At 30.7% G+C, this 27,545-nt stretch overlaps 5 protein-coding genes across 7 annotated transcripts; 2 read left to right on the top strand and 3 right to left on the bottom strand.

Moving 5' to 3' along the window:
• Positions 1-1,771: 1,771 nt before the first annotated feature.
• On the bottom strand, positions 1,772-9,527 carry LOC126920164 (rhomboid-related protein 2). 3 transcript variants are annotated; one of them, XM_050730159.1, is made up of 5 exons: positions 9,033-9,527; positions 5,243-5,321; positions 4,926-5,114; positions 4,297-4,622; positions 1,772-4,219 (listed from the first exon to the last, which is right to left on the bottom strand). In XM_050730159.1, the coding sequence occupies exons 1-5, from the start codon at positions 9,083-9,085 to the stop codon at positions 3,709-3,711; spliced, it is 1,158 nt and encodes a 385-aa protein (XP_050586116.1). In that variant the 5' UTR covers positions 9,086-9,527; the 3' UTR covers positions 1,772-3,708. The 3 variants fall into 3 exon arrangements, with proteins under 3 accessions (XP_050586116.1, XP_050586118.1, XP_050586117.1); XM_050730161.1 differs by lacking the exon at positions 9,033-9,527 and adding an exon at positions 5,888-6,236; XM_050730160.1 differs by lacking the exon at positions 9,033-9,527 and adding an exon at positions 5,534-5,881.
• LOC126920159 (tectonic-like complex member MKS1) lies at positions 7,082-10,665 on the top strand. Its single transcript, XM_050730147.1, has 4 exons — positions 7,082-7,431; positions 7,965-8,658; positions 9,702-10,060; positions 10,131-10,665. Exons 1-4 carry the CDS (start codon positions 7,355-7,357, stop codon positions 10,531-10,533), a joined length of 1,533 nt encoding a protein of 510 aa, XP_050586104.1. The 5' UTR covers positions 7,082-7,354; the 3' UTR covers positions 10,534-10,665.
• A 45-nt stretch (positions 10,666-10,710) lies between these two features.
• Positions 10,711-12,266, bottom strand: LOC126920177 (ER membrane protein complex subunit 7). The gene is made up of 4 exons (XM_050730185.1): positions 11,993-12,266; positions 11,578-11,836; positions 11,425-11,499; positions 10,711-11,335 (listed from the first exon to the last, which is right to left on the bottom strand). Exons 1-4 carry the CDS (start codon positions 12,193-12,195, stop codon positions 11,207-11,209), a joined length of 666 nt encoding a protein of 221 aa, XP_050586142.1. The 5' UTR covers positions 12,196-12,266; the 3' UTR covers positions 10,711-11,206.
• Positions 12,267-12,451: 185 nt separating this feature from the next.
• Positions 12,452-26,779, top strand: LOC126920168 (RNA-binding protein 42). Its single transcript, XM_050730172.1, has 5 exons — positions 12,452-12,632; positions 12,914-13,155; positions 13,235-13,612; positions 13,694-13,888; positions 26,358-26,779. Exons 1-5 carry the CDS (start codon positions 12,592-12,594, stop codon positions 26,480-26,482), a joined length of 981 nt encoding a protein of 326 aa, XP_050586129.1. The 5' UTR covers positions 12,452-12,591; the 3' UTR covers positions 26,483-26,779.
• Positions 13,631-17,129, bottom strand: LOC126920181 (uncharacterized). The gene is made up of 4 exons (XM_050730194.1): positions 16,938-17,129; positions 15,002-15,347; positions 14,699-14,925; positions 13,631-14,615 (listed from the first exon to the last, which is right to left on the bottom strand). The coding sequence occupies exons 2-4, from the start codon at positions 15,217-15,219 to the stop codon at positions 14,446-14,448; spliced, it is 615 nt and encodes a 204-aa protein (XP_050586151.1). The 5' UTR covers positions 15,220-15,347; positions 16,938-17,129; the 3' UTR covers positions 13,631-14,445.
• Positions 26,780-27,545: the final 766 nt, after the last annotated feature.

Below are 27,545 nucleotides of genomic sequence, written 5' to 3'. Positions count from 1 at the left end.
GCCGAGGTACTCAGCTCCATCCTAAACAAAAAATATTGTATCATAATAATAATAATGATGATGATGACGATGATAATGCTTATGATGCAGTTGCGCGGAATGCGAGAAGCTAATAAGGAGACAAAAGAGTAAATGAAACGAGATTTAAACAAAAAGGAAGAGGAAGAAAAAGTAAAAAAAAAAAGAAAAAAAAGAGAAAGGAGAAGTGAAATAATAACATTAAAATAAACAAAAGAAGAAAGGCTAAGAAGCGATATTACCTACGAACCCGCTATTAATGCGATTAATTCAAATAAATTAACTACAATTAATAGCGAGCGAGAGCATACCACGCCTACAGTAAACTACAGGTGTAGCATACACGATAATATTATTATCAAGACAGTTCAATGTAAATTGTTATTTTTGTTGAAATAAAAATCACCTCCGTTATAATAACGAGCACCCCTTTTGACTCTTGTCTCTGTGAACACTTTATTATCGTTTTTATTGTGGTCAATTATGGATATACAGAGCGTACATGAGTCTCTTTTTTTAAGACGCGGATAGCGCCGTATGAAATTTAAAGTTCCTGATAGATTAATATAAAACTGAAATTTAAGGTTTAAATTCACAAATTACATATATCGAAATATTTAATTAGAAAGAATAGCCTGGGTTATGTCAAATTTATTTTTACCCTGCGATTCATTGTTCCTTCGTTTTATTTCCTTATTAGGTAAGGAGGATGAAAAAGGGTACATATTTATTTTTGGTGGGTCAGTCATTGGTGACTCATGTGACAGGAAACGTGTTAACGATTAGTAAATTTCAAAGGAAGCTTCAAACTGATTTCGATATCTAATAAGTATTTTCCTTTTGAAATAGATAAAAATATATATGATAATTTAATTATACAGTTAATCATTTATGTACATAAGTAGAATCTAACGATATGTCGTTCTTTTTTTTTTTATTGATAAATATAATACTTGACTGAAGAAATATATGCATATATAGGAAATGATCGTACCTGTCCAAAATAATGGTACTTATTATTAAGATAGAAACTGTTTATCGAACGAATGAGGAAACTTAACGATTATCTGTATTTTAATGTCGAAATAGTATCTAAAGCGATGGTTGATTTAGAATTTACTCTATTCTATTTTATACAGAATGCGTGCAAAATATGCAAGTAATATGAACAAAATGTTTCTTTGTCGCCGCATCGAGTTTAATTATTTTAGGTTAAATATTTAGTGTCGCTCATAATTAATTTTGTAATAAGAAATTTATATTCTAATTTTATAATGAATCTAACTATTACTCGACGATTTAACAATTTTGATTTACAATAACGAATGACAAAGTAATAAAACATAAATTAATTAAAAATTTAATTAAAACAATTCAACACATATCTATCAAATTGCAACATTAATATAATTTTTATAAATACTAAGAATAGACTTTACTTGACGATCTTTTTTACTGTCCCATTTCATTATTATTGCTAAAATTAGTTGGTATTCTTTTTTTTTTTTAATAATGATTCCCTTCTCCAGATAAATAGTTCTGCTATATAATATTTACAGTTCATACAATATCGAAGGTTATCAATAAGTTACTATATAATTTTGTAATGCTAAAAAGTAAAAATAAAAAAAATATATTTCCCATTAAAAAATACAGTCCTCAAATTTCTGTTTATCTTTAAAATTATTTGACTAATTATGAGCGATACTATACGCAAATAATTATTGATTTTATATAATAGCACAAACACGCATTTTTTAATTTAAAATTTCATATTTATTATAAAACTTACATACACAAGATAATACATAAGAAGCACTTACATGCGAAGGATCATCTAAATACGATTAACGAATAAAGTTGAGGTTCTTTGATAAATTTTTCTTTATTCAGTCAATCAAAATTTTCTTTATTCGCTCAAGTTCGTTTTAAAATAATTTTTGTTCAGTTTCTCTCGATTTTCTGTCGGATTACCCTGTCTATTAAGATCATTACAACTATCATGTAACATACATTTTTGAAACAACAACTTCACTTCAATTATCGTATTAATTACGTCTTTTACAATGAAGCTCTTAAACTAATAGTTTAGTTTCATGTTTTGCATTTTCATTATATGTATTTCGTTACTCTCGAGCACAGTCTAATTTTAAATCAGTTATCTTAATATGAAAGTACAAAAATGAAGAACTTATATTATCTTTGACTTTCATTGGATTGTAAGCTGTGTTCCCTTCTTGTGCGTATTTCAGATATTTGAATCTTAAAGGTATGATTATTATTTATGTGATAAAAACAAAAGAAGAATGAGAAAAATAAATAAAGATTTTATTTGGTGAGAATAAAAAAATTAATATACTTGCATTTTCCTTGCATATACTGATATTAATAACTAGCTTAATTAGTAACAGAACATAATAGATATACTTGTGCATGACAAACCCGAATAATTATTAAAATTACTTTAAATTCAAATATACCGTTTCAAATGATTGTACCTCATGATTCACGGGTATCTTCTAAAATAACTTTTATGATTTTGATATATTGCCAAAATTTAAGATAATTACTGTTGAATTAAAAATTTTGTAATATTTTAAGTGTGACTTTATGAAAGTTGTGTAATATTTTATTATGAACAGAGTAGTTAAAATTAAATCTCAATATGTTTATTTTCCTGATAAAATTAAAATAGTGCGTTTTTAAATAAATGATAATGTTAAAACAGTGCTATTTTTTATATACACCTCAGACTTAGATTTCATTTTATACTTACAAGGCACTAGTAATTTTTTATTTTCTATTGCCGTTCTATTTTTGTCAAGTTTTTATCTATGTTGAAACAAATAATTTTACTATTTTAGCAGCCAAAACATAGATTTTGCAAAAGAATAAGTTTCTGAAGGTCTTTATACATCTTACACATATATGTGGACAAATTTGTTCTGTAACATTAGTTTAGTAGATTGCAAGTCAGGTACATGACATAGTGAATTATAAATACATGATATAATGAAGCACAGAAACTTATTACATAAAAATTACCATAGAAGAGAAACGTTCCATAATAGTATATATGTATATAAATATATATATATATATATATATACCAGTAATACTTTAATATTTTACATATATTATAATAATAAAATTTATTTCTTCAAAATTAAATACTAATCAAATATTACTCTAATATGTACTCAAATATTGAAAACAACGCACTATAAAATAATGATATTGCAATTATCGCTTTAGGACATAGCATTTATAACATTTATATCTTATCATTATATTTTATAGCATTTAATATTTTATCTTTGAACGATTATCATTTAACGTACTTAATTTATTATTATAAAAATAATTGATTTTATTATACTTTTAGAGACAATGAAATAGCAAAAAAGTTATATATTACGTTTTTTCACTATTAACGCGGAATATTATCGAGTATAAAATTATTTGTCATTACGATATGTAATAGCTATTTCTCCTGTGCAAAATATAGAGACCTTCTATATCACAGTACGCAATATATTAATGTTCAGTTTAGATATATACAAGTGCACTGAAATTTGCACCTTATTTATCTAACTGGTATTGTAGAAAAAGTTTCACCTGTCTCTACTTACATAGTGGCAAGATTACAAACTTCGACTGCGTTAGAAAACGCAACAGCATTAAGAGTAACTAATCATAATAAGACGTATATAAAATATTCCATAAAATGGCGGCTGTCATAAGTACAGTGTAAGTAATAATACTGGCCCACCACACAACTTTTTCCCAAGTTTTTACTTCGAGATTACGAAGTACATTTATACCTACGAGCAAACCCGCAATGGCACCAGCAAAGTGAGCAACATATCCAACTTGGTCATTAGTTTCTAATACGTAACGGTTATATATTGCTTGACTAATGTCAACAACTGTTACAATAAGGAATACTAACAATTGTAAAATAGCAAATTCCATTTGCGACCAGTTCATTACTATAGTTGCCACATGAGCTGTAATTAATGCATATACACCACCTGATGCTCCTGCTAAATATACTGTAGGATCCGATACAGAGGTACCAAGAGATCCTGCTACGACACCTGCTATATATATAGTTAATACTCTCCACCATTTGTGTACCATCTCCAGTGGAATACCCAGCATTATTTGCACAAGTAGGTTTACTACTAAATGAAATACTCTGTATAAAGAAAGGTACATATATTTTAATTATTTAATCATATAAACAGTTATCTGTAGAATAAGAAAAATACATACCCCACATGTACAAACATATATGTTAAATACCTCCATGCTTGGTATCTTTTATGTGGATTATAAATAAATAATGTAGCTGCTGGTCCTTCGACTGAAGGTGATTTATATACAATCACGTCGTATAAAAATAAAGTAATTTCTAATATAGATATAATTATCATTGCTAGTGCTGGAGGTTTACAACTATATTCTTCTTCATACTGCCCATCAGGTATGTCACTAGACCTTGCTAGACCTTCAAAAGGAGATGGTCTTTGTGGGACCATAGATTGTACATATCGTTGCACGAGATGACCAAAAACACCTTGCATATCTTTTCTGTGAATCTAGAGAAGAATATAGAATTTGTTTATTATTTTCACATTTAATAATAAAAGATATTATTGTAAAGTAATCTAAGAGAGATAAAATAGATTCTATAATAGCATAAATTCAATTGACCTGGTAATCAACAGATGATTATTGATCTATTAAAAAATAGTCTTTTATCAATATCTTTATTTTTTCAATAAGATAAAAGTAATAATATATAGAATAAAGTACATAAATAAGCATTATTCTATCGTAAGAACACAATTGCAGATAAAGTAAAATTATAATAAAAGTAATAGTAATAGAGATAAAAATACCATAGCTATAAATTCTGGATAATCTAGATATCCAGAATCATCTAGATCTGCTTTATGCATTATTATATGGACAACCCTGGTTGGAATATCATTAGAGTAACTAGAACTGCGTATCATAGCTCGTAATTCTTGATACGAGATTTTCCCATCTCCATCAAGATCATATTTTTCAAATATAGATTTCCAATGCTGAAAACATTGAAATTATTGCAATATATGAAAAGCTATACCTTTTATCAAATTTATATTATATAATGTTTATACAGGTTATGGGACACTTATAATGAAAATTTTACATAGAAAAGATAAACTCTTACAGAATTATTATACTGCAGTGGTATTGTTATACCAGACTCTCCTTCCTGATTACTTGACATTCTTATTAATTTGAAACCTCTGCAACACAAAATAAAACCTAATATAAATAAATATATGATACAATAAATATTATATGACTTAATTTCATTATTCTTATCCTAAAAAAACAAATTAGTCCTTTCAAAAAAGTGAAGTAGTATAATTTATTGAAATTACTATAAAAAATATATTTTACATTTTATACTTAATAAAGGAGAGAATATATATGTACATTTAAATTCTTTTCATACCTGTATCCGGTTAATTTGTCAAATTTGTACATTTGTTAAATTGTATATCAAACCTACGAATGACACAAGTTATGTCTACTTCTACGGCACACGATCTACTACATTCTCTAACTATTACGGAGAAATTTACTTTACACATTATTTATACGTATGATACACAATTATTTTATCTTATCAGATCGATGCATTATCCGGAATATAGACAGAGAAGATTTATATATTGTGTAGTAGACGAAAGAGATACATGTACGGTTCTACATGTATTCTATGTATCCGCGTGATGTATATTGTACATAGACATTGATTTATTCAAGCATCTTTGATTTTTTTGAGAAATACCATTAATCTTAATACCTCTGCAGTCGACAAGAATTTTAATCGTCAGTCAAATAGCTTAGTTTATCTTCGAACCAAATTTCCCATTACTATGATCGGTTAGTATTATATGTACACAGTACGAAGACTCGTATCTCATCAGGTATAACAGGACACGTTTTGAAAAGACTATACGGCTGAAAGTCGCCAGCGTCGCAACTCGCAACAGGTGAACTTAAAGCGGCCGAAGCATCGCACGAATAGAAAGTACCGTAAGATGTTGTACTGTATGGCAGAATGTTGTAATTATTTCTTTATTGACATAACAGAACAGTTCTACCTGTTTGTATAGTTAGATAAAATAAAATTCTTATTAATAATAAAATTAAGAATCTAATTCCTAATATAACAATTTTCAACTTCATTTTTTCCCTTATAATAATTTGGATAACTGATTAAAATAAATGTTAATGATGATTGAAATTACAAAAAAATTCCTTATTGATAATAAAATTAAAAGTGGAGATAGTAATTAAAATCTAATATTATTGTAAGATATAATCATAAAAAGTTGTAATTCACGTGCACCGGTATACTAACAAGAATACATATCTTCATTGATGATTCATACAGTTTTCTTAGTGAATCATAAAATTCGTGTGTATGTAAGTACACTAGATAGCTCGCATATGTATGTATATTGTTTAGCTTTCCTTTCATCAAAAAATTAATGAAGTCTGCAGCGACATTTGGTACTTTGTTACCAGCAAGTGATTAAAATAGAATATGACATTAGAGTATTTATAAAAGAATTGTGAGAGATTTATATAAATAGAATTACATAGATCAAAATGCTTATGAAATATTAAAAAATTTCAGATTATCCGTTCAGTATTACTCTCTTAAAATTATTATAATGATATGTTATTAATGTTAGCTATATCATTAAAAAAGAATGATTTATTATTACATTATTAGAATAATATAATATAAATACACTTTTATTCCATTTTTTACAAAAAATTATCTGCAATTCAAAATCTTAATACATGCCATTGAAAACTAATATTCTATGGATAAAACAATATCTTATACATGTATATACATGTAGGTATATACAGATAACTTTCTTGATATTTAATCACTCGCGAAAGATATGTATTAAATATTGCCGCGTTTATTACATGTTTCGCCTTATAAAAAGCTGACTCAACAGGATGTAATGTTTTTACAACTACATTTTATTTCTATGTCAAAAGAAATTCGTCACAATCATACGTAAGAGGGTACAGACAACATAAAACGCAAGTACTCAACTGTGTGTGTATATATTCATGTTGTCAGGCCCGTTACCAAGCAACAGAGGAATCGACATACAATATTTCGTATGCGATTGTCGGTACCTTGTTCTCGTCAGTTAGCTTTCTTTTCTCATACACAAATGTTCTTTTATTTCAAATCGATTTCTTATCAAGTGATCAATATACTTGGGAGTAAAAACAAAAAATGGCATATAAAATACGGAAGCAAAAAATTGCCGTCAATTACAAAGTTAAAGAACCTATAAGCAACTTTAAAATAAGGTAACATTTTGAATCTTCATCTTTCGTTATGATACAAAAGTTTTACAAATGTCAACGTTCGTAAGATTATTATTTTTCACTATTATTGTCTATTTATTATTCCTTTCTATTATTATCTCTTTCTTTGTCAGTTCCAATGTATTATTTAAAATGTATAATTAACCCTGAAATGGTATACATACTATTTTTCTTAGACTATTAAATAGCACACAAGGTCTCTTGTGCATTGAAATACAGCTCACATTGTGTCATCTATATTATATGTCAGTAAAAAGATTATTTTATAAAGGAGGAGGAGGAGGACTATGTAAAATAAATCACTATCTATTTCCATAAAAAATTTTGCTAAGACCGTGAAAGAGTCTGGCATGCTATTGCAAGATTAATTTTGATCGTTCAAATTGAAAACAACGCGACTATTCTGCCGCTGAAACTGGTACCAGACATGTCGATAGAATTAGATCCCGGCCATCTGGCAGAGATTGTTTCTACCTTCTAAATTGTATTTATCTTCCGTGTGTTTATTGTTTCAGAGTCAAAATCGTGCAGCAAAGGCCTTTGCTTGCAGAACTGCTCGAAAACGAAGGGGATACCAGGGACTCGAATTTTCTTAAAGAGGAGGATCGTATTTTTAACTGGCAGGAAAAAGTATTTAGTCCATTCGAACTAAGTTTTTACAGTGAAGAAACGAATTGTCTGACTGAATGTCAGAAAGCATATTACAGACAAATCAAAGAGAAGAATATCGAGGGATCTTATCTTTATACCTACACACAAAATGATTCTTATTACCTGGGTGACGAATTGTTAACAAAACCTTATAAGACAAAATTGGCAATTAAAAACCAAACTGCATTGCCAACCTTGCAAAATCGTAAACCTTTCCCTGAAAGGTACAATAAAGCGGTCATTGATAATGCACCTGATGAAACAAGGATTCGAACGAATCATTATCTTTACATGGAGCGTTCCACGATGTATGTCATGGTTGATTTATCTGAACGAGATAAAATCTTAACACGCTCCGACGAGAATACGGAAATAGTGCTGTTCACGATCACGTATAATGAATTGCATAAAATTCTGACGGTAAATCCCGACTTCACGGACGACCATTATTACACTATCACGAATTCCAGCGGCATTCAATTTAATTATTGGCTCGAGCATGTTTCCGAGAAACAATCGTCATTGGAATTACAGCAACAACAAAATGAATCGCGAAAAGTGAGTATGTATATGTATATAAAATGCATGATCAGATTTTTCCATGGTAAACCGGTTTAAACATGTTTGCATATTTAAATGCTGTCTCCTTTAGTTTTTTGTATACCTTTAATCAGTTGAAGGTGAAAGTTATTATTACATTTTTAATCTAGTGTTACAAGTAAAATATTTAGGACTAAATCAGTTGAAGATTTGATTACATTAATTCAAATTTTTTCATTGTAAATTGGTTTGAACGTTTTAAAATATTTCTATTTAATTCTGTTTGCATATTTACATACTGTCTTTTCTATTGTTTTCGAGTTAAAAATTTTATTAGTAATTTTTCTAATTTTAATTACATGACAATATTATATTATAAAATATATACATACCCAACATAGGAGATTTCAGAGATTTGTCTCATCATTCTTTGAGGATAGAACATAATTCTTGAATTCAGCGAAAATTAATCATTAACACAACAGTTATAATTTTGTATAACTAAACATATGACACACTAAACTAATTTTAGTTGTTTTATTTTACATTTGGTTAAAACATACTCGGGAAATGTGATTATCTTCATATTTAATTCTGTATTTTCGATCATTTTACTACAATACAATCAAAACTTATTAGTTACTTAGAATATATGAAATACGTGGAAACGATGAAGTACATTCACCGGCGTAGTCTCAAACTCAACTGAATCTTATGGCAGTGAATGGCTCCTTGAATACGTTTACACTATCGATTCTCCTCCGTATACATATATGAATACATACATATATATATATGTTTTATGCACACGGTCGAGCAGTATATATTATTTAAACGGAAAAGCAACTTTCACACAGTTTCGGATTATCACGATAATGTATTATCGTAGTATATTATCTAAGATATTATCCTGTTATATGTAAAAAACATATATTTTTTATGATAAAATTATTTAAGAAATAATTACAGACATTATAAAAATGTTTTAAAATATCATACTTATTAATTTTTTAATAATATATGCAAGGTAACCAGATAACGTTTTGATTTTTATATTTTAGGAAATTAAAGAACATCTGATGTACAAAGAAGCAGAAATGTTTCACAGCTTTCAGTTAGCATCACCAAATGTATATAAATTTTTTATAAAATTGGACATTTTATCAGCTCATGATTTCTTTTTTAATGGACTTTGTATTTCTTACTATGTTGATTTGCCAGAACATTGGGGCACAAGTCAAGTTGATAGGTTGTATGGAAGAACTCAAAGATGTAATTTAAAGAATAACTCTGCATATTTTAGTTATGCCTCTGAAATATCATTAGATTTTCAATCTGCAGCTATCCTTGATGCAAACAGTATTTTACCATCTTGGCCTCGATTATTACTATCAGTTACATCACTTGACAACTGGTTTAGGTAAATTAAATATAAAAATTTTTATACTTTGCATAATAAAAAAATTAAATTTAGCAATTAAAAACTTCAGATATCGTACAGAAGGTTATGCTGCTGTTCCTTTGCCTGTATTACCTGGTTCATATAAATTCAATATCCCAACTTGGCGACCAACAGGAAGTATTATTAACACCCTTAGAAGATTTTTTACAGGTGGTACTTATGAATTGGAAGACATAACTCACTGTAGTATCCCAAAAGGACATGAAGATAAAATGTTAAATAAGTCATACTTAAATGTTACGCCAAGTGGTTACATTAAGTTAAATATGAATATCATCCATCAAACTCATGGCTCAATTAAACAAGATGATCACTTAAATTATTTTCAGAGATTGAGTACAGATAAACTTATGACTAATATAGACAATATTTTTGAACAGTTCAAAGCAGCCAGAGAACGTATGTTACAAATAAAAAATTTAAACATTTAATTTATTTGATTTTAATATAAATGATTAATAAGCTATAAAAAAGTGATCTGTGATATATTATAAGTAGTAGATAAAGGATAATCTGTGATGCATAATATTTGAAAATAAACATTTTTTAATACATTTGTAAAATGGTGTAGAATATTATAATTTCTTCCAATAATTATTATATATCAGTTTAAAAGTAATTTCAGGATATTTATTTTTAACCTACAAATATATTTTGTCGAATTGCTTTACATTCATAATATACAATATTTGAATTATTTCTTCTATATGTTTTTAAATAATAATACACGAAAGGAAAGATAATAAAATAATTACAAATACAGCTGGTTACAATTACAATTCAATACAACTGGTGAATAATATGCAAAATTATAGATAAATATTTATTATAAAAACATAAAAGTTTTTTATTTATAAAAGTTTATGTACTTTAGCCTTTTCTTTCTTTATTATAACTTGTACCAAATTATGTAATATAATATCAATATATTTATTTTGTTGCATTAAAATAACATTTTAGAATTCTCTGTTACCTGTTTTCAAATGTGACAATGCTACATGAAAATTAAAAAAGTGAGAAGAGTTTAATATTTTTTCTAGAAATCTGATTAACTATTGAAAGACTAGAGCAAAAGTGCAAATATACATTCTATAAGCATTTTAATCATTGTCTCTTTTTTGCAGCTTTTACTGCTTTTGCTTTTTGTTTCTCCCCACCAGATAAGAATGATGTTATTACTTCAGACATTTCTGGCATATTGTAATTGGTGAAATTATTTAATTGCTCCATCTCCTGAAAAATACAGAAGTAATATACAAATTGTAAATTTAATATTGTACGATAAAACTTATAAAATTATATTATTGAAGTTATTTACCAACCTTCCTAGTTTCAGGGTCATTCATGATTTTTGGTATAATCATAATTAGCAATAACGGTAATATCATCATTAAAACCTATAAAGATATAAAAAATGATAAATTGAATTCCTTTTCTATATAAATGTAAATTTATATGTGTAATAGTATTCATACCATGGGATTAAATAAAAAGTCAGTTGCTCTCCACTGTTCTCTAACTTGGAAATAACGGAATGGAGTGAGTGGTCTCATTTTTAATGGATATGGAACTTGTATTACTTGAGACGTCTGAATCAAATTAACTTTCCTTGCTCTGAATTTTCCCTTTGAATTAATTTCTACTCTAACAGGTTCATAAACACAGTTTGGATTTACAACTTCAATTACATATGATCCTGATGGTACATTTGAAATAATAAACGTTCCATCCTCCCTAAAAGTTTAAAACATACAAAGTACAGATATATTAATACGGATACTAACTTATGTAAAGTTGAAATAAGCATTACTTTAGATATTTTCTGTCTGATAAAAATATACAGTTGAACAATTTTTAATTTTCAGTCAAAAATACCTAACATAAATTTACCTTAAGAAACCATAATGTTCTCCACCATTAGCCATAACATGAGTCATTAATTGCCATCCACTTGGAGCTCCATTTTCCCATGGAAATACTTTTCCTTCGATAACATACAGATCTGCCGATATATCTTCGTCATTTTCGGCGATTACATACTTATTCGATGTGTTGATAATAATAAAAAGTAGAAAAATAGCACTTTTATACATAATTATATTGGATGTACACTCAACATATAGAAGTTCGTATCAGATGTTCAACTGTTGCCACTACAGTAAAGTGTAGATTACTATTATTGAACTATAGATTTTTTAAATATTATTTTAGATATTATCTCTAATACTTTTGAAGTACAAAATTACATCACATATTTTTAAAGATTATACTAAGTTTAATGAATTAGAGAATATTTTAAATAAAACATAACATATGAATTGTTCCTATATAACGCGTATTGGTAGTACTGAATAATACTTCAGTTGTCAGAACATAACTAATTAGACGGAACGCTTTAGACTTGCGCGGTCAGTAATAAATAATTTGTTATTCTAGGATCATATATATTTACATTATTGAAGAAATTAAGAAACAGTAAGAACATCAAAATGGATGATAAATTACGTCAAATGGAAGATGAAATGAATAGGTATTAAATAGTTATAAATATACACAATGTTCCTAACCTTTTTGTTATAATTCGTTTTTATTGGTTATTTATATATATATATATATATATATATATATACACACACATAAACACTTCTTTCTAGTATGCAATGAATTATTTAATTTACGTTTTCAAGTTTCAAGTGGCTGATTTCTTACGAAACAAATAAATTATTATAAATCTTTGTACAGATATGATTGAAAGCTTGTACTTGAAGTATGAATGGCTTTATGTATTAACAAATTAAAACCAATTCTTAGATTTGAAGCTGAAATTGGTGGTCAGTTAGTTACACCAATGGTTAGACCTGTAATTGGCGCAAATACTTATAATCAAGTGGCTAGACAATTGGAGCAACATGAACTTCCAACACCAGTCGTTGCTGCTGCTGCAGCTAGTTTAGCTTTTCCTCCAATGATTGGATTTCCACCACCACCGCCACCACCACCACCTCCTCCTCCACCACCGCCAATGTTAATTCCACAACAAGTAGCAAGACAAGGTAAATGGATATAAAGCTTTTATATCATAAGATTATATTTATTGCAAGTAGTTTACTGACGAGCTATTGTCTTACACAGGTACGGTTCCTTCTATTACAACATACTCATCACCTGCACAGATAAGTAATCCATATTTACCAAATATGGTGGACCCGTGTTTAAGTGCTACTCCAAAAACTTACGAATCTACATCAGCACCAATGATTCATCCAGAAATTATTGAACAGATTATCAATACAAAGATCCCAGAAGATGACAGCAAAAAGAAACCCAAGGTGAAAGGTGTAAGTACTGCAGCAGAATTAGCAATTAGCCAAGGGAAGGCAAGTTCTATCATGGCTAATGCTAGCGCAGAAGAGACTCATCCAAAAGGTAAAGGGAAGAAAAATAAAAAAATCATACGAATGGCTGGTGGACAAACATGGGAAGATCCTTCCTTACTAGAATGGGATGAAGGTTAATTATTTATTCATATTTATATTCTTCATAAGCTTTAATTTGTTTTAAATATATTTTACATTTTTCTTTATATTGCAGATGATTTCAGAATATTTTGTGGAGATTTAGGAAACGACGTCACAGATGAAATGCTAGTAAGAGTCTTTGGCAAATATCCGAGTTTTCAGAAAGCAAAGGTAGTCAGGGACAAAAGAACAAATAAGACGAAAGGATTTGGGTTTGTGTCCTTCAAAGATCCACAAGATTTCATCAAAGCAATGAAAGAAATGAACGGTAAGTTAAATAACCTCTTATATAATAATTTAAGATAGATTATATTCTCAAATATGAAAAAAATAACTGATTTTAATATAACCAAAGCTATACATAAGAAGTAAGTTTTAATTTTCTTAGGAATTAAAAATTCATTTTATTATGGTTTTGAATCATATAAGAGAAAAGAATAAATGATAATTTTATACATAATGAGGTAGAATCTTTAATATTTTGCTGAATTATTTAGTAAAATTTTAATGAAAATTTAAAGGGATAGTAACGCGTGATTTCTCATATAATAATTATTCACAGCTAACAAAATTAAGAAATTTTTTGGTAGATTAAAATAAAACGTTTGAATAAATATTTAAAAAGTATGTACAAATAATTAATGTATAATTGGAGTTATGGTTATTTGCGGATGCTTTTTTAAAAAAAGGATATTTAGATTGTAGTTTATCTAAAATATGACGCTTAGTTAAAATTAAATGTAACTAAATATTTATACAGTTGATTTCGTATACCAAAATTATGAGATCAGTATTCCATTTACACACTTGGGTAGGAGGTTCTTTTCATTTGCCAAACGGACCCCAGCCATATGATATATAAAGCTGCGGTATTATCGAGTATTGTCTTCTTGGTTGCGTGGAACTTCCATTACGCACAGCAATGCGAGTATTAGGATGTATTATAGGTGGCGTTGTGCTTTCAGTTTTTCCCAGATCTTGTTGTTGTGAAGTACCTTAACATAACATGTACCATGTGTATCTGTGCTTATATGCGATAATGTATTATCGTTTTCTTTCTTGTTTAATATTTCCTTACTGGCATAATTTCCACGAGGACCATATGGATTCATATAAAGAATAGAAAAGGGCATGCCGCCAGCACCCCAACTACGTGACTTATCTTTCTTCGACAATCTATTTCCGATTTGCTTGTTAGCCAGTGACAATTGGTGAATTTTTCTGTTCAGTGATGGGGAACTATCACCCCATGTTTCTATAATCGTGTTGGGATCTAAACTTGAAGTTTCTCGACGAATATCCATTCTATAATCCATAACAGCATTATTTCCTATCATTATATAGAATAATATGGGAATTAAAGATCATACAAATTATCTACTTTGATATGGGGAGGTCCTCTGGAGTTAAAGGAACATCTTTTTGAACTTCTTGCATCGGTAACCATTTCCAACAACCTCCGTTTGAAGAGCACGCAGAGGAGACCACAGCATCCAATACATTTTGCTCCAAACTGTTCCTCATATCAAGCAGTGGCACTGCTTGACACACCATCCATAGTGTGTTCAATGTGAAGATAAAGACTGTAGTCGTAAACATTATTTTTCTATCTTTATTCCTTCAAATATATTCTCGTTCGATATCTTTCTCGTGTTCGTTCAACGTTTCCACTTCCGTGAAACGATTCGTTAATATAGATACAGCTGGTGTGCTCCCACTGGCGAATTCTGAAAAGTATTATAAAACTAAATAAATCTTTGATAAATTTTCGATGGAAAACGTATGCAGGCATCGCGTATATATTTAATAGAAACGTGGGTGACGATGCTGTATCACGAAATGCATCATGGTCGAACGTCGTGACGATCGGTCGTGATCGTTATTAGGCCGGTCACAAATCCTTGAATTTGACGACAGTCAGGTATGCTGTTTACGTTTTCCAGACATTTCTGCAGTGGTTACGTTCTATTTATACAACATTCCTGCTAAATTTAGTGCGGTGAATAACCACCAACTTGCCGATTTTAGTGACTCGGATAGGGAGAGATAGCATTGTCGCTCGTTGACAGTGAAACCGACGCTTGAGCGATTTCAGATGGACCAAAGGATTTTTAATCAGCTTGCTAATTCCGTTTAATTTGTTTAAGTATTGTTTATACTTTTTCTAGTTTCGTTCATTATTTTTTCCCCCGTTGTTCGGCTTAATATAGGGAAGATATATATTTCTTTCTTTTTTTTTCAGAATTCTGAGACTGATAGCTAAAAAGTACTATTCAACTAATGCAAAATTGATATGCCATCTTATTTAAAAAAGAATGAGAAGGCATTTGATTTTCCGTTAGAAGTCATCCGACCCCTATAATTTGTTCCACTTATAATGATTAGGGTATGATGATGTTCCATCTAATTAGAAAAAGAGCTCGTGTCTCGATATTTTTAATTTAAAAAAACAGTTCTAGGGATGTCTTACGCGACTCACCCTGTATATAAGCTATTTCAATGAAACGTACAATTATATCATGAATGAAAAAAGATCACTAAAAGATTTAGAAAGAAACAATTATAAAAAATGTGTATTTAGTGTGAAAGAAATTGTGGAAAGAAGTTTAAAAAATATTTATTGCGGTAATTTTGCAAATTAGTGATTGTCGATTCTAATACTTTGCATTTACTTGAAAATATATGCAATTACTTGAAAAAAATAGCTATATCTACGAGGTCGGCTCTACGTATCTATCAACCGGTAATTTATTAAAATGACATTTCTTCAGTCTCTACGAGCGGAATTTTATATCTAGTTTGAAATTTAAAGCAATACTCTATTACTGAGATTAATATTTATGAGATTCATAAAATATGGTATTATTGCGGTATTGTTATTACTATTGTATAAGGAAATCGTACAATATAGCAGATTTATTACAAAAATGAATTATTACAGTTACGTAGGTCCTTCAATTAAGTAATTTCAGTGTGTTTATGGGCAACCATTCTGATGTATCAAATGCGTGATTAAATTCAATATAGCTTTTTTTCGATATTATCTCAATATTTTGACAATTTTTTTTTAATAACTCGATCTAAGTGTTATTAATACGAAATATTTCGTATTTTCTTTACATACTCTATTCAGTGGCACTTAGAAAAAGGTTCGAATTGTGTACAATTACCGTGTCCTAAACGAGAGAAAAAAGAAATTTTATTAATTTCATACCACAGCTAAGCTTCGTATAAACATTCAACGAAAGATTCTAAAATTGTATTCGATTAAAAAAGCAAATAAATGGAAAAATATTAGGAAAAATTAAAAGACTCACCGTGGGCTCGACCGTCTGTTCGTTCAGTCGTCCGTTCGGTTTCTCGTTAGAGGAAATTCGTTGTTACCTCTTCGTATCAATCTCACCGAGTTCCTCGTGAGTTTAGCGCGCGAATACGGAGCCGCTTGGACATCCGTTACCCGTCGGGGTGACTACGACGGAATGCGTTGCGACCTCGCTCGTCCCGGTACTCATTCAACAACCCCTACCAGTACCGTTCTTCCCTTTAACCCCTCCACCTAACCATAAAACAGCCAATCGGAATCGTTTTGTTCGAAAAACAACCGATCGTGTGCGACGTGACTTACTCGTCATCATAATCGTCATCGTACTCGTTACATCTACCTAGTGGACATCGTCATCGTTACGTTTCATTGCTCTTTTTACCGAGTCCTTTTCGCTTCTTTCGTCATTCATTTTTCTTGGTAGTTCGGTAGCTTAGTTTAGTTTCTTGGCGAGTCTTTCTCTGTTCGTCTTTTTCAGTATCGATGGCGTCAGTCAGTACTTTTTACTTTTAGATTTGTTTGATCGATATCGAAAAAGGGAGAAAATATTGAAAGATCCGCTGAAAAAGTATAAAATTGCAAGCGTAAAGTTGTAAAGAATTGTTCCACGTGCTAGAATGTATTAACGAGTTTTTAAGATTTAACAAGAGTTTAATAAGTTTCTTCTCATCCTCATTTTTGTCATATTTCCTTATATTTTCTACCAACCTTTCACCATTTGTTACATTCATTTCGTGATTATACCGTCCTCTTATTTTTCCTTAGTACGTCACTCTCTTTCTCTTCGTCACCTTTTCTCTCGTTTATTTCGTTTTTCTCGTTTTTTCGCTCCTTCTCATCTCTTTAACAAATCCTCTTCGTGTTTCTTCTTTCTTTTTTTTTTTTTTCTTACAAATGCTTGTTTCTTTTCTTGAATTTTCTACCGCTTCTCTGTAACTCCCCCGCAGTTTCTTCACCTTTCCCTCTGTTTTCTTCGTATCTTCCTCCCGTTTTCTTCGTCTTCCTTAGCGTCTTTCTCAACTGCTGTCGTAATCATTATCTTTCTCGTTCGCTCGATTTTCCTTGCTCTATTACTTCGTTTTCGATTACGCTTATCTTTTTTGTTATGGTATTAACCATGTTATGTCGTATAATATTTATTTCTATATAAAGCAAGTCAGCCAATTAGGCAAGCTGTATCTCTTGCTTCGTTTTAGATAGAAGAAATTTTGCAGAGAAACGAGTCGAGTAGAAGACCGATCTTTTTCCTATTTCACATTCAGAGTATAAGCAATGAAGATCAACGATACTGTCGCTTCTTTCCATTCATATCATTGTAGCACATTGTTTTGTTACGTAATCTCGAATCTTTGAATTTTAGATGGTTTTATCAATTCAAAACTATTTCAAAAATATTCCAAAAGTTTATAGTCTGACGTTCGAAGACCTTCCCTATCGCTATACTAATTTACATATTCCCATCTTTCTTCTACTAATTTATATCTCAAATTCCGATTGAGTTGGATTTGTTTATTATTATCATTATTACCAAAAAATGTGTAGCTTGGTGGCTTCGAGACTACAATAACGCAATTGTTCTATCTAATATTTATTTTTACAACATCGCAGAATGAATAAAAGCAACTTTGTTTCGCGACATTACGAACATAAATGAGACCAATAGAGCGTCTCACAAATCTTCCAATAACTAGACCTATAAGAACCACGATGGCCCAACAGTCCACTTAACGATTTATCGAACTATTATAGCTACTTATTTTTATTATTTCCAGACACGGCTTTTACCTATTATTGCTCTGTTACAACGTGTCTTATCTGAACAGTATCTAAAATCTAAAGTATATCGATATGATACAGATATCTTCCAATCGGTTGGTCAGAAACTTGTCGTTTGTTTAAATTTCGCGTTTTACCCGTAAAATTTCCGTTTCTCACTGGTTTGGGAACGATCGATCTTGGCGGTGGTCGCATTCCATCGACGAGATTCCTCTTCCTCCTCATCTTGTGTTTCGCGGGATGAATCAGAGTCCTACACATGCTGCTGCGTTCGACACCGTTCACCACACAGTGGGTGAGAAATAGCACGAATATTTCCGTCGATATATTTATTTCACGACGAGGGACACGACTCGATTACAAAATAAACATATTGTCTCTGCGAAAGCGATCGTATATTAGACGGGGTGGCTCATCGAAGTAGGTGGCCAAAGCTTGAGCAGGCTAGACTATTTTATTGGGCCGAATAACGAGGTCTTTCAGATTTTTTTGACGGAACCCGATGTACTTTACCCGATGTAACTTTCCAGGAATCGGCGTATATGAGTAATCTTGTGTCCTTTGCATTCCTCTTTTCTTTTTCTTCGCCATTCAAATGGATTCCTGTGCGAATAATGCAGAAAGATAGATGCACAAAGCGTGATTGTTGAATATCTTGAAAAAGACAAATCTTCTTTTGTGGTCTTTATAGAAATATTAATAGATAAATCTGTTCGTGAGTTCTAGAGATAAAAATTTCTTTATTCGAAATTTAGTAGAGCGATGTTTTACGCTTTAGAAGAACAAACAGTATTGTTATATATTATATAAGATTCATTCATTAGGATTCAGTAGGACTTGGTCTTTCGTTAATTAGAATGAAATTTTACTTGATCTACGATTTACTGATTTCTTACGGATTTTTTATTGTCAGAACAACTCTCGATTATTACTGTAACGAATGAACGATCTATTTTGAGAAAAATTTACATCTCTTGAAATATTACTAATTATTCGAATTTAGTTGCTCGGACGTGAACGAGTTATTCGAGCAAAGATTATAGATACATGATGGGAGAAATTAGCGAACTCTTCTTGATGGTAGTCCCAATTATTTTGCCCCTATGCTCAGATAAATGGATTTTTATTGCTCCCTTTTATTGCAAATAAACGTTCTATTCTCCGTAAATTATTTTGTTTATCAATTTCTCAATATTTAAGAAAATTTATTTCCACGAAACATTCAATTTTGTACTGAATTCTTTCAGCGTACTATTACCACAAGCTATGATATATCTTCTCTGACCGTTCATTACACTAAACTCGTTCCTAAATTCCTTAAAGCATTCTGGTACACTAGATTTTTTAGTCACGTTGCCACAGTACATATCATTTGTTGTCCACACCTCGTTCTTCCTACTCGCGAGAATGAAATATCGTTAAGTGACAAAATACGAATATTACGCTCACTTATATTCAGACGAACTTGACTGGTTGAGACTTAAATTAGAATTGAGTGATACCACATGCAAAGTCTGCGTTTGATCTTCGTAACTGAACCTTATACGTACCACTTTTACGTTAACGTCTCCAGAGTTTAGTACAATATAAATAGTCTAGTTTCCAGAATAAGTGTTATTTAGTCATGAAATTATTATTAAGATCTTATAAGCACTATTATGAGCACGTTTTTGAAAAATTGCCTTACCAAGTGATATTTACAAGGTGTACATTTAAATTTAAGAACTTATTCAGAACCATTATATCTTTTATTTATTCTCTCACGTTTTATAAATCTTGTTCTTTATCATGAAAACTTTTCCTTCCATTATTTCGAATCTCTAAGAGTTTTCTATAAATACATATTTTTTGTCAAAAACCGAGGCGTTCTTTAAGCGGAAAGATATTTCGTGACAGTTTCTCTAAAGCGTATCATGACAATAGAAATCTGGAGGTTTAACAACTATCTAAGGAAGGGGATAAAAATATACTATTCGAAGTTATAGATAGTTTTATTAGTATTCGGAAGTATGTTAAATTTATGAATTATGCTGTTAAATGTGTCCCTTCGTTAAGATTAACGACGAAAGATTTTTTAATAGAAATATTTCTTGTCAATAGGCGGTCGAAATCTATTTCCGGTTAGTGATAATTATGAAAATATTCTATAATTTCTATAATTTCTTAGATTTTAATCTGAAAATACGGATACTTTTCAAATATTTTTGTTCTTGCGTGATCGAATGTCCCTGCAATTATTTTCAGCAGTGTACATTTTGATGCACAACTGCAACATGGTGAATAATAAGTTGAAAATTGTTTGCATTCCTGTTTGTTGATCGAGAAATTGATCATTGTGGTCGGAGCAATTAGCGTAAAAAGTTTTTAAGCATCATCTGTACATAATACACATAGAGTACAGGAAAAGTGCATTGTAAGCTATATATAGTATATCTATATAACATTCCGAATGATTTCCCGAATGATTGTTCATTGGAATATAAAAGGCAAATTTCTTTTATAAATATAATACGAATATGTAAAAGATAATTTTATAGATAAAATATATAAAAATAATTCATTTATTGATGACATTTGTTTGACCATTTCGCGAAAGGACCTGATCGCGAAGAAGCGCGCCAACGAGAGTCGTAAATTCCGATTTGATAATCGACGCCACGAGTCGGTCGATCCCCTATTTCGATTAGAATAATAGAGGTGGTTGAACTGATTATAACGCTGAATTAACGGGTTACGATATACACTACGATATTCCAACAACTTTGTAGATATAAGTAGTTACGCGTGGTACGTGTAGATGTATTCTCAGCGAAGTGTAAGTAACAAGTTAAACTGATGACTGGTCAATGAACGGAAAACCAGTCGAGAGATGGTGACTGATGTAAGGATGAAAGCAGTAAAGTCCGCTGACAATGTTGTCGCAGAGGAAAGCTATTGGTGGGTATGTCATCGGATTCGTTGATGACAATTTTGGCTAGGAAAATGAGGGCAGCGGTCATTGTTTCTAAATGGATAAGAAAAAGGCTGGTGGGTAAGGATGGATGCTGGACGCCCCTAATCAAAGGTCGCCCGTGGGTGGGAAAACCGCTTTCCCGTGTTTTTTCGGAATGGACAATAGATCTAAAGAATACTTCAACCAAAAAGATACTTGTTTGGTCTGAAGGACCTTAACACTTAGCCAACCGAATACGGAGATCTCCCCTCTGTGAAAATCATCGCTGCGTGACCGAACGGGGAAATCTCCCTTTTAGACTTTAACAATGCGTTTTCTTTTTTGTTGTTGTTATTATCAGTTATTGTTTACCTGGAATTGTTCCCAATTAACCGCGCCACTTTTTTTGCTTTTATAAAGTACAGTATATAATAAAATACATCAATTTAGTGGTGTTAAAATTAATTCAAAAGTTACACTATCAGTTATGACTAAATAAAGTTATTATATAATCGAACGATACCACACTGTAAAGGGATATTAGAATGCATTATGAATTTTTAATTTCACGTTCAAGTCGTGTTATTTATCTTTAGTGATCTTTAATGTTTTTAATTTTACCTATATTTTTTATACTTTTAACATATAATTTTAATTTGATGTTTCGTATAAACAATATGTGAAATTGTAAAATAAAATCATTGACCGCAAAATATAATTGACCACTTAAATAATTTTTATACTTCTTTGTTTTTTAAGTAGCAAAGTCTTCGATAATTGGAAAAATGCGCAGTGGACAGCGTGTATAGGTTGGCTTATTCGAACGCGGTGGAAACGTATAGCTTGCAGTGGCGCGCGCTGTTGGCTAAGTGTTAACTATGAAAATGCTAAGATTTATGATGGATCCTTAAGATTATTGAGGGCTCGCAATAAAGGTATGTAGATATCTGGCAGTCATCTTGCCCGAGGTACGGTGTCTGGTTTGTGTAGAGAGTCACCGGACGTAACACACTATTCCGTACTAAAATGAGACACCGTGTATGTAACGACAGCGATAAGTGGTAGGTCCAGAATTTGATCAGACGCAACAAGTAGTTTAAACACACGTACGAGCGAATCAATGAATACGATAGAGACTGTCTGCAAGAATCGGTATATTTATCATATTAAGCTAATACAAAAGCGATGGATCTTTCATATAATTTCTTTTAAAGAAGCCTTCTACAACCGTTAAAAAGAATCTAAACTAATAAAATGATGAAAAAACATTTGAATAATTTTTAACTTAGAAAATAAAAAGAAATAAAATTATTATCCTTTTTCAACATTATACGAAAGATTTTGATAATCGTTCTTTTATGAATTATTAAGTTTTTCAATATTTTATTGAATATAAAAAGTTAAGTCATAGAAATGATGACTGTTTGAACGGATATATGAGTGAACGTTTGAGGTACCTGGTTTGACTCGATTTCTGTTGTTGTCCTGGGTGTAACCTTGCGATCACTTTGAATAAGATTAAACAGCTGATCAATGACTTTGTCTTGATTACCGTCGTTTTTCTGAATGTTTAATTATAATCTTTGCTCTTAAAATATAGCTTCCATTCTTAAGTAAACGTTTTTAAAAATTTGGAACATCATAATAAAGTTTCATTATTTCTTTTTAACAAAAATTTGCGAGTATTACTAAAACGTAGTTAAATACATTTGTAGCAGGAAGTTACTGTTAGCGGGAAGAGTTGTGCAGGTTGGTTAAAAAGAAATTTCAGAAAGAGTTTAGGAAATTCATCTTACGATGGAATTTAGGATTCAAAGAGTTTTGGTTGTAACAAATTAGGTACTCTGTATCGTGCTACCATATTTCAATATGTGTCGCGAAAAGACCCTTGGTACTTTTGTTTCGAGGAATAAATATCAAAAGCTTCGATATATTATATTATCCTTATCGAGCAAGCAACTTGCCTTATATTTTAACAATCTCTTCGTTTATAGCAGTAATACGATTTTATTAATTTCCTTATGCTAATTTCTTAAATTACTTTCGTGAAATTGTAAAATTGTAAACGACACTGAATGTTTATTCTCTGTAATTAATAATTATATGGCATTGGGAATATAGGATTTCGCTACATATTTATCCGCTAAATATTTTTACTATCCATTTTTTATCGTTTGTTTATTGATATTTTAAGATTACATAAAAAATTAGCCGAAAAGAAAAACTCAAAATTCACAAAGTTATGAGCTGGCAAAGTGGGGGGTCCAAAAAAAAAGGATGTCCTGGCGTGCATGATTTCAAGCCTTCTAGTCATGTGAAGCAAAAATGCCGAACGGATTCTTAATTAGTATAAATGCGGCTATAGCATAAACCTTGGAAAAGTAAAAAAAATGTTCTTTCACAAAATCGCGACCGTTTGAAAAAAGAATTTCCTTTTTGGTATGTTTTTTGGCAATTCCGAATTTTTTAAAAATAGTAAAATTAAAAATTTTGATCCGAGCTTGGTTGAGGCGATAGAGGAATATATAAAGAACATTCACACCAAATTTCAAATAAATCGGTTCATTAGAACTTGAGATGTCGTGCCAACTCGAAAAAAGTAGTTTCGAGAAAAACGCGTTTAAAGTTTTGAGACAAGTTCGCGGTAAAATGTTCCATACATTTGTTTCCAGATACCATATATTACTCCCATTTCAGATTAATGAATTTATGCTCCCAGCTTATTCCTCGAAATATGTCATACTATATTCGTATGCTATTCTACGAATTTGATAAAAAGATTTCATAGAATTTATGCACTGCTATCATAGTTTAATATTAGAATATAAGTTTAGAATGATTTGTTTATTACAATAATTTCATCTTATAGAATACTGATTTCGGTTGTTACAACTTTTCAGGAAGTAATGGTAAAGTAATTTGATTTTGAAATAATCAATACTTCACTGTCTCGATGGCGATTATAATTTTTCGATAAATTCGATTGATATCTTCTGCCATCCTGTTTCCGCTATTTTGAAAGCTGACTTCCGTTTCCGGTTTCCTTCCCTTTCCTTATTTGTTCCAAGTAATTCCATCCATATTTTATACTATTCAAATCTATATCCTATTTAGTGCGGACTTTTATTATATCTCTTCACTCGAGTGAAATCCATTTGTTAATTTTCTCGAAAGAAAATCTTTCTATTTAATTTAAGTAATAACTACATATAACGCGAAAGTAATTTACTTGTTAGATTGTCTGCCCTAGATTGTTTCCATTAATATCTGTTAAAACGTTGTTACTTCTCGCTCTTTCTCGTGATTCATACTCTATTGAGAAATCGCCATACTTTGAATTTTTTCAACCAATGTTTAACTTTCTTGGTATTTGGAAAACTTTCTTTAAAATGCTACTAAAGGAATCACGTTTACGTTTCCAGTAATTTCTTCGACATTTCAACAAATATAATTGGTACACTCAATCAGGAGCTTCTTTTGTATGCAAAAATAAATTGGAAAGAAAGTACAAAAATTTTTCGCTTGAGATCTTGTTTTTGAGAAAACAAGGATGGATGTGTATAAGTTTAGTTCATTAAAAGATCAGGACTAAGAATTAAATACTTCGATATAAAGAGATGCTGCGAATAAAAAAATTCGAAAAGACAGAAATTGTTCAGAATTACGTACACTCGTGGGCGTGCTTGGTTCGTTGACAAAACAATGAAACGCAAACTCTAAATGAATTTACTTTGAATATCGTTGATACTGTGGGTAATATCGCCATCTTCTGTCATGATTTTCACAGATAGTAGAGGGTCTCTAATTCAGTCGTATCATGTTTTTTGTGTAAACCACTTAAGCCTACGGTTTATTTGTGCTTTATCCGTATCTCAGATATCGACTTCCTTTTATACGGGGTTCTTTTGCAGTTGGGTAACAAACCGTAATTTTAAAATAGTACAAGACTTACCAAACGTTCGTTAGAAAAAGCTAGAATCACATTTTCAAATACTTCATATAAATATTTTAAGTATTTCAGTCTTTCAAATTTATTAAAGCAAACTGATTATAGAAGCATCGCAAAACAATCGCATTAATCCAACCTTTACCTTTAATGAATTAATTGATTTTATACTCTTCCAATTAATAGGTACGGAGGTGTGCAAGAACCCGATAGTCGAGACGGAAAGACATCGGGTCAGGTTGGGTCGAGTCGGATTGGATTGGATCGGATCGGATCGGATCGGATCGGATCGGATCGGATCGGGTCGGATCGGGTCAGGTCGTATCGGGTCGGGTCGCGTTCCTGAGAATTTCCGGGTTTTCCGACTGTCTGAGTTTCTCGGAAGTTTTAGGGAAGTCCGAACAAACATTCAGGAGAATCCCGAAACTTCCGGGAACCCGTTCTGGCTCCTAAAAGATTCTCGTCGTACCGATCTAGTATTTTCGGGTTCTCACACAGCTCTAGTCTATAAATGTTCGAAGGCAGCATTATAAATAAAAATAAAGATAATATAAATGGAGTTAAAAAAATAATATATGCGAAACATTAATAACCGAAACAAAATAATTTACAATAGCAAGTAAGTATTAGTAGATGATAGGATATGGCAAACGTCTAGACATATTCGTTCAACTAGAAAAAAATAGGAAGAAAAAAGAAAAGAATGAGATCACTTTCTCCTGTAAGAATAACTTCAATCTAATGAAATTGTTTTTTTTCAGGTCGATACGTAGGCTCACGTCCCATAAAGCTACGGAAGAGTTCATGGAAACAACGGAATTTAGAGACAGTACGGAAAAAAGAGAAAGAGAAGCAAGCATTAATTGGCTTGTTAACCGGGCGGTGACGTGATAGAGAATCTTTGTTCTTTTTCTCGTTCATATTTATTTAATCGGATTCTACATTGACTCACTATTGTTGGTTTTATTCAAACAATTGTCATCGAGACGTCTGTACGTAAAGTGTATTTACGAAAACTTAACACACTAGCACCAATGGATACGTTTTTGAAGAATTCTATTTCACAGGAGTAAAAATGACTACGATCGAGTACTATTTACATTCTGATTAACTACTTTGTATATAATAGTATACAAAAATTGCATGTAGGTGAACATGGAAATAAATTCTTACTACAAATGAATTGTTCATGATACCTACTCAATGATTTTGTTTACATATTTGTTTCTTTTTTGTCAATCCCTTTATTATTTTGTAAATATTAATATTGATTTAATAAATATGAACATGGATCGTTTAGATACTAAAGTATTTTATCGTAATATTTTTAAATATCTAACTGAAATTATTCAATGTAAAGTCGATTGTATAATATGTAAATTTTATTTCGTATATTTTGCTTCAATATTATTTATAGTTTACATTCTTATCGACACAGGGTAAAACTCCTCGTAAAGTTATGGACTAACGTAGCTACAGGAATTACATGCGTATCGACTCTTATAACTTAGAATTAATTATGATTATCGACAAACTCACGGCGTCTTACGATGAATGACAATAATTCATTTATTATTCAATCATTACCTAAAATCACTATGAGAATTTTGTGCTTGAAATTTTTTTGCGTGAGGGAAGGATGTATTTAGGGTCCCTGTATGCAACAATCTCCACGTGATTAATTGGCAATTATTATTATTGTAATTTATACATGTGATGAAGCAATTATTGTTTGATATATATACAATCTATAATTATATCATATAATGTAGTAGACCACAATTATAAATTATATCACTATGTGATGTAATTGTGACTTATATTAGGTCATCCCATAACTTCGTGCCGACTTTTGTGTATACATTTCATGTGTCGATTTATAAACATACGGCGATAAGGGACCAATGCACTTGAAAAATGGGAGAAGTTGTACAACGAGAGGGGGATTA

This window comes from Bombus affinis, chromosome 9, assembly GCF_024516045.1.
Source record: "Bombus affinis isolate iyBomAffi1 chromosome 9, iyBomAffi1.2, whole genome shotgun sequence".
Taxonomy (NCBI): Eukaryota; Metazoa; Arthropoda; class Insecta; order Hymenoptera; family Apidae; genus Bombus; species Bombus affinis.
Note: the sequence above shows the minus strand (reverse complement) of the source record. Positions and strands in the feature narration are given on the sequence as shown.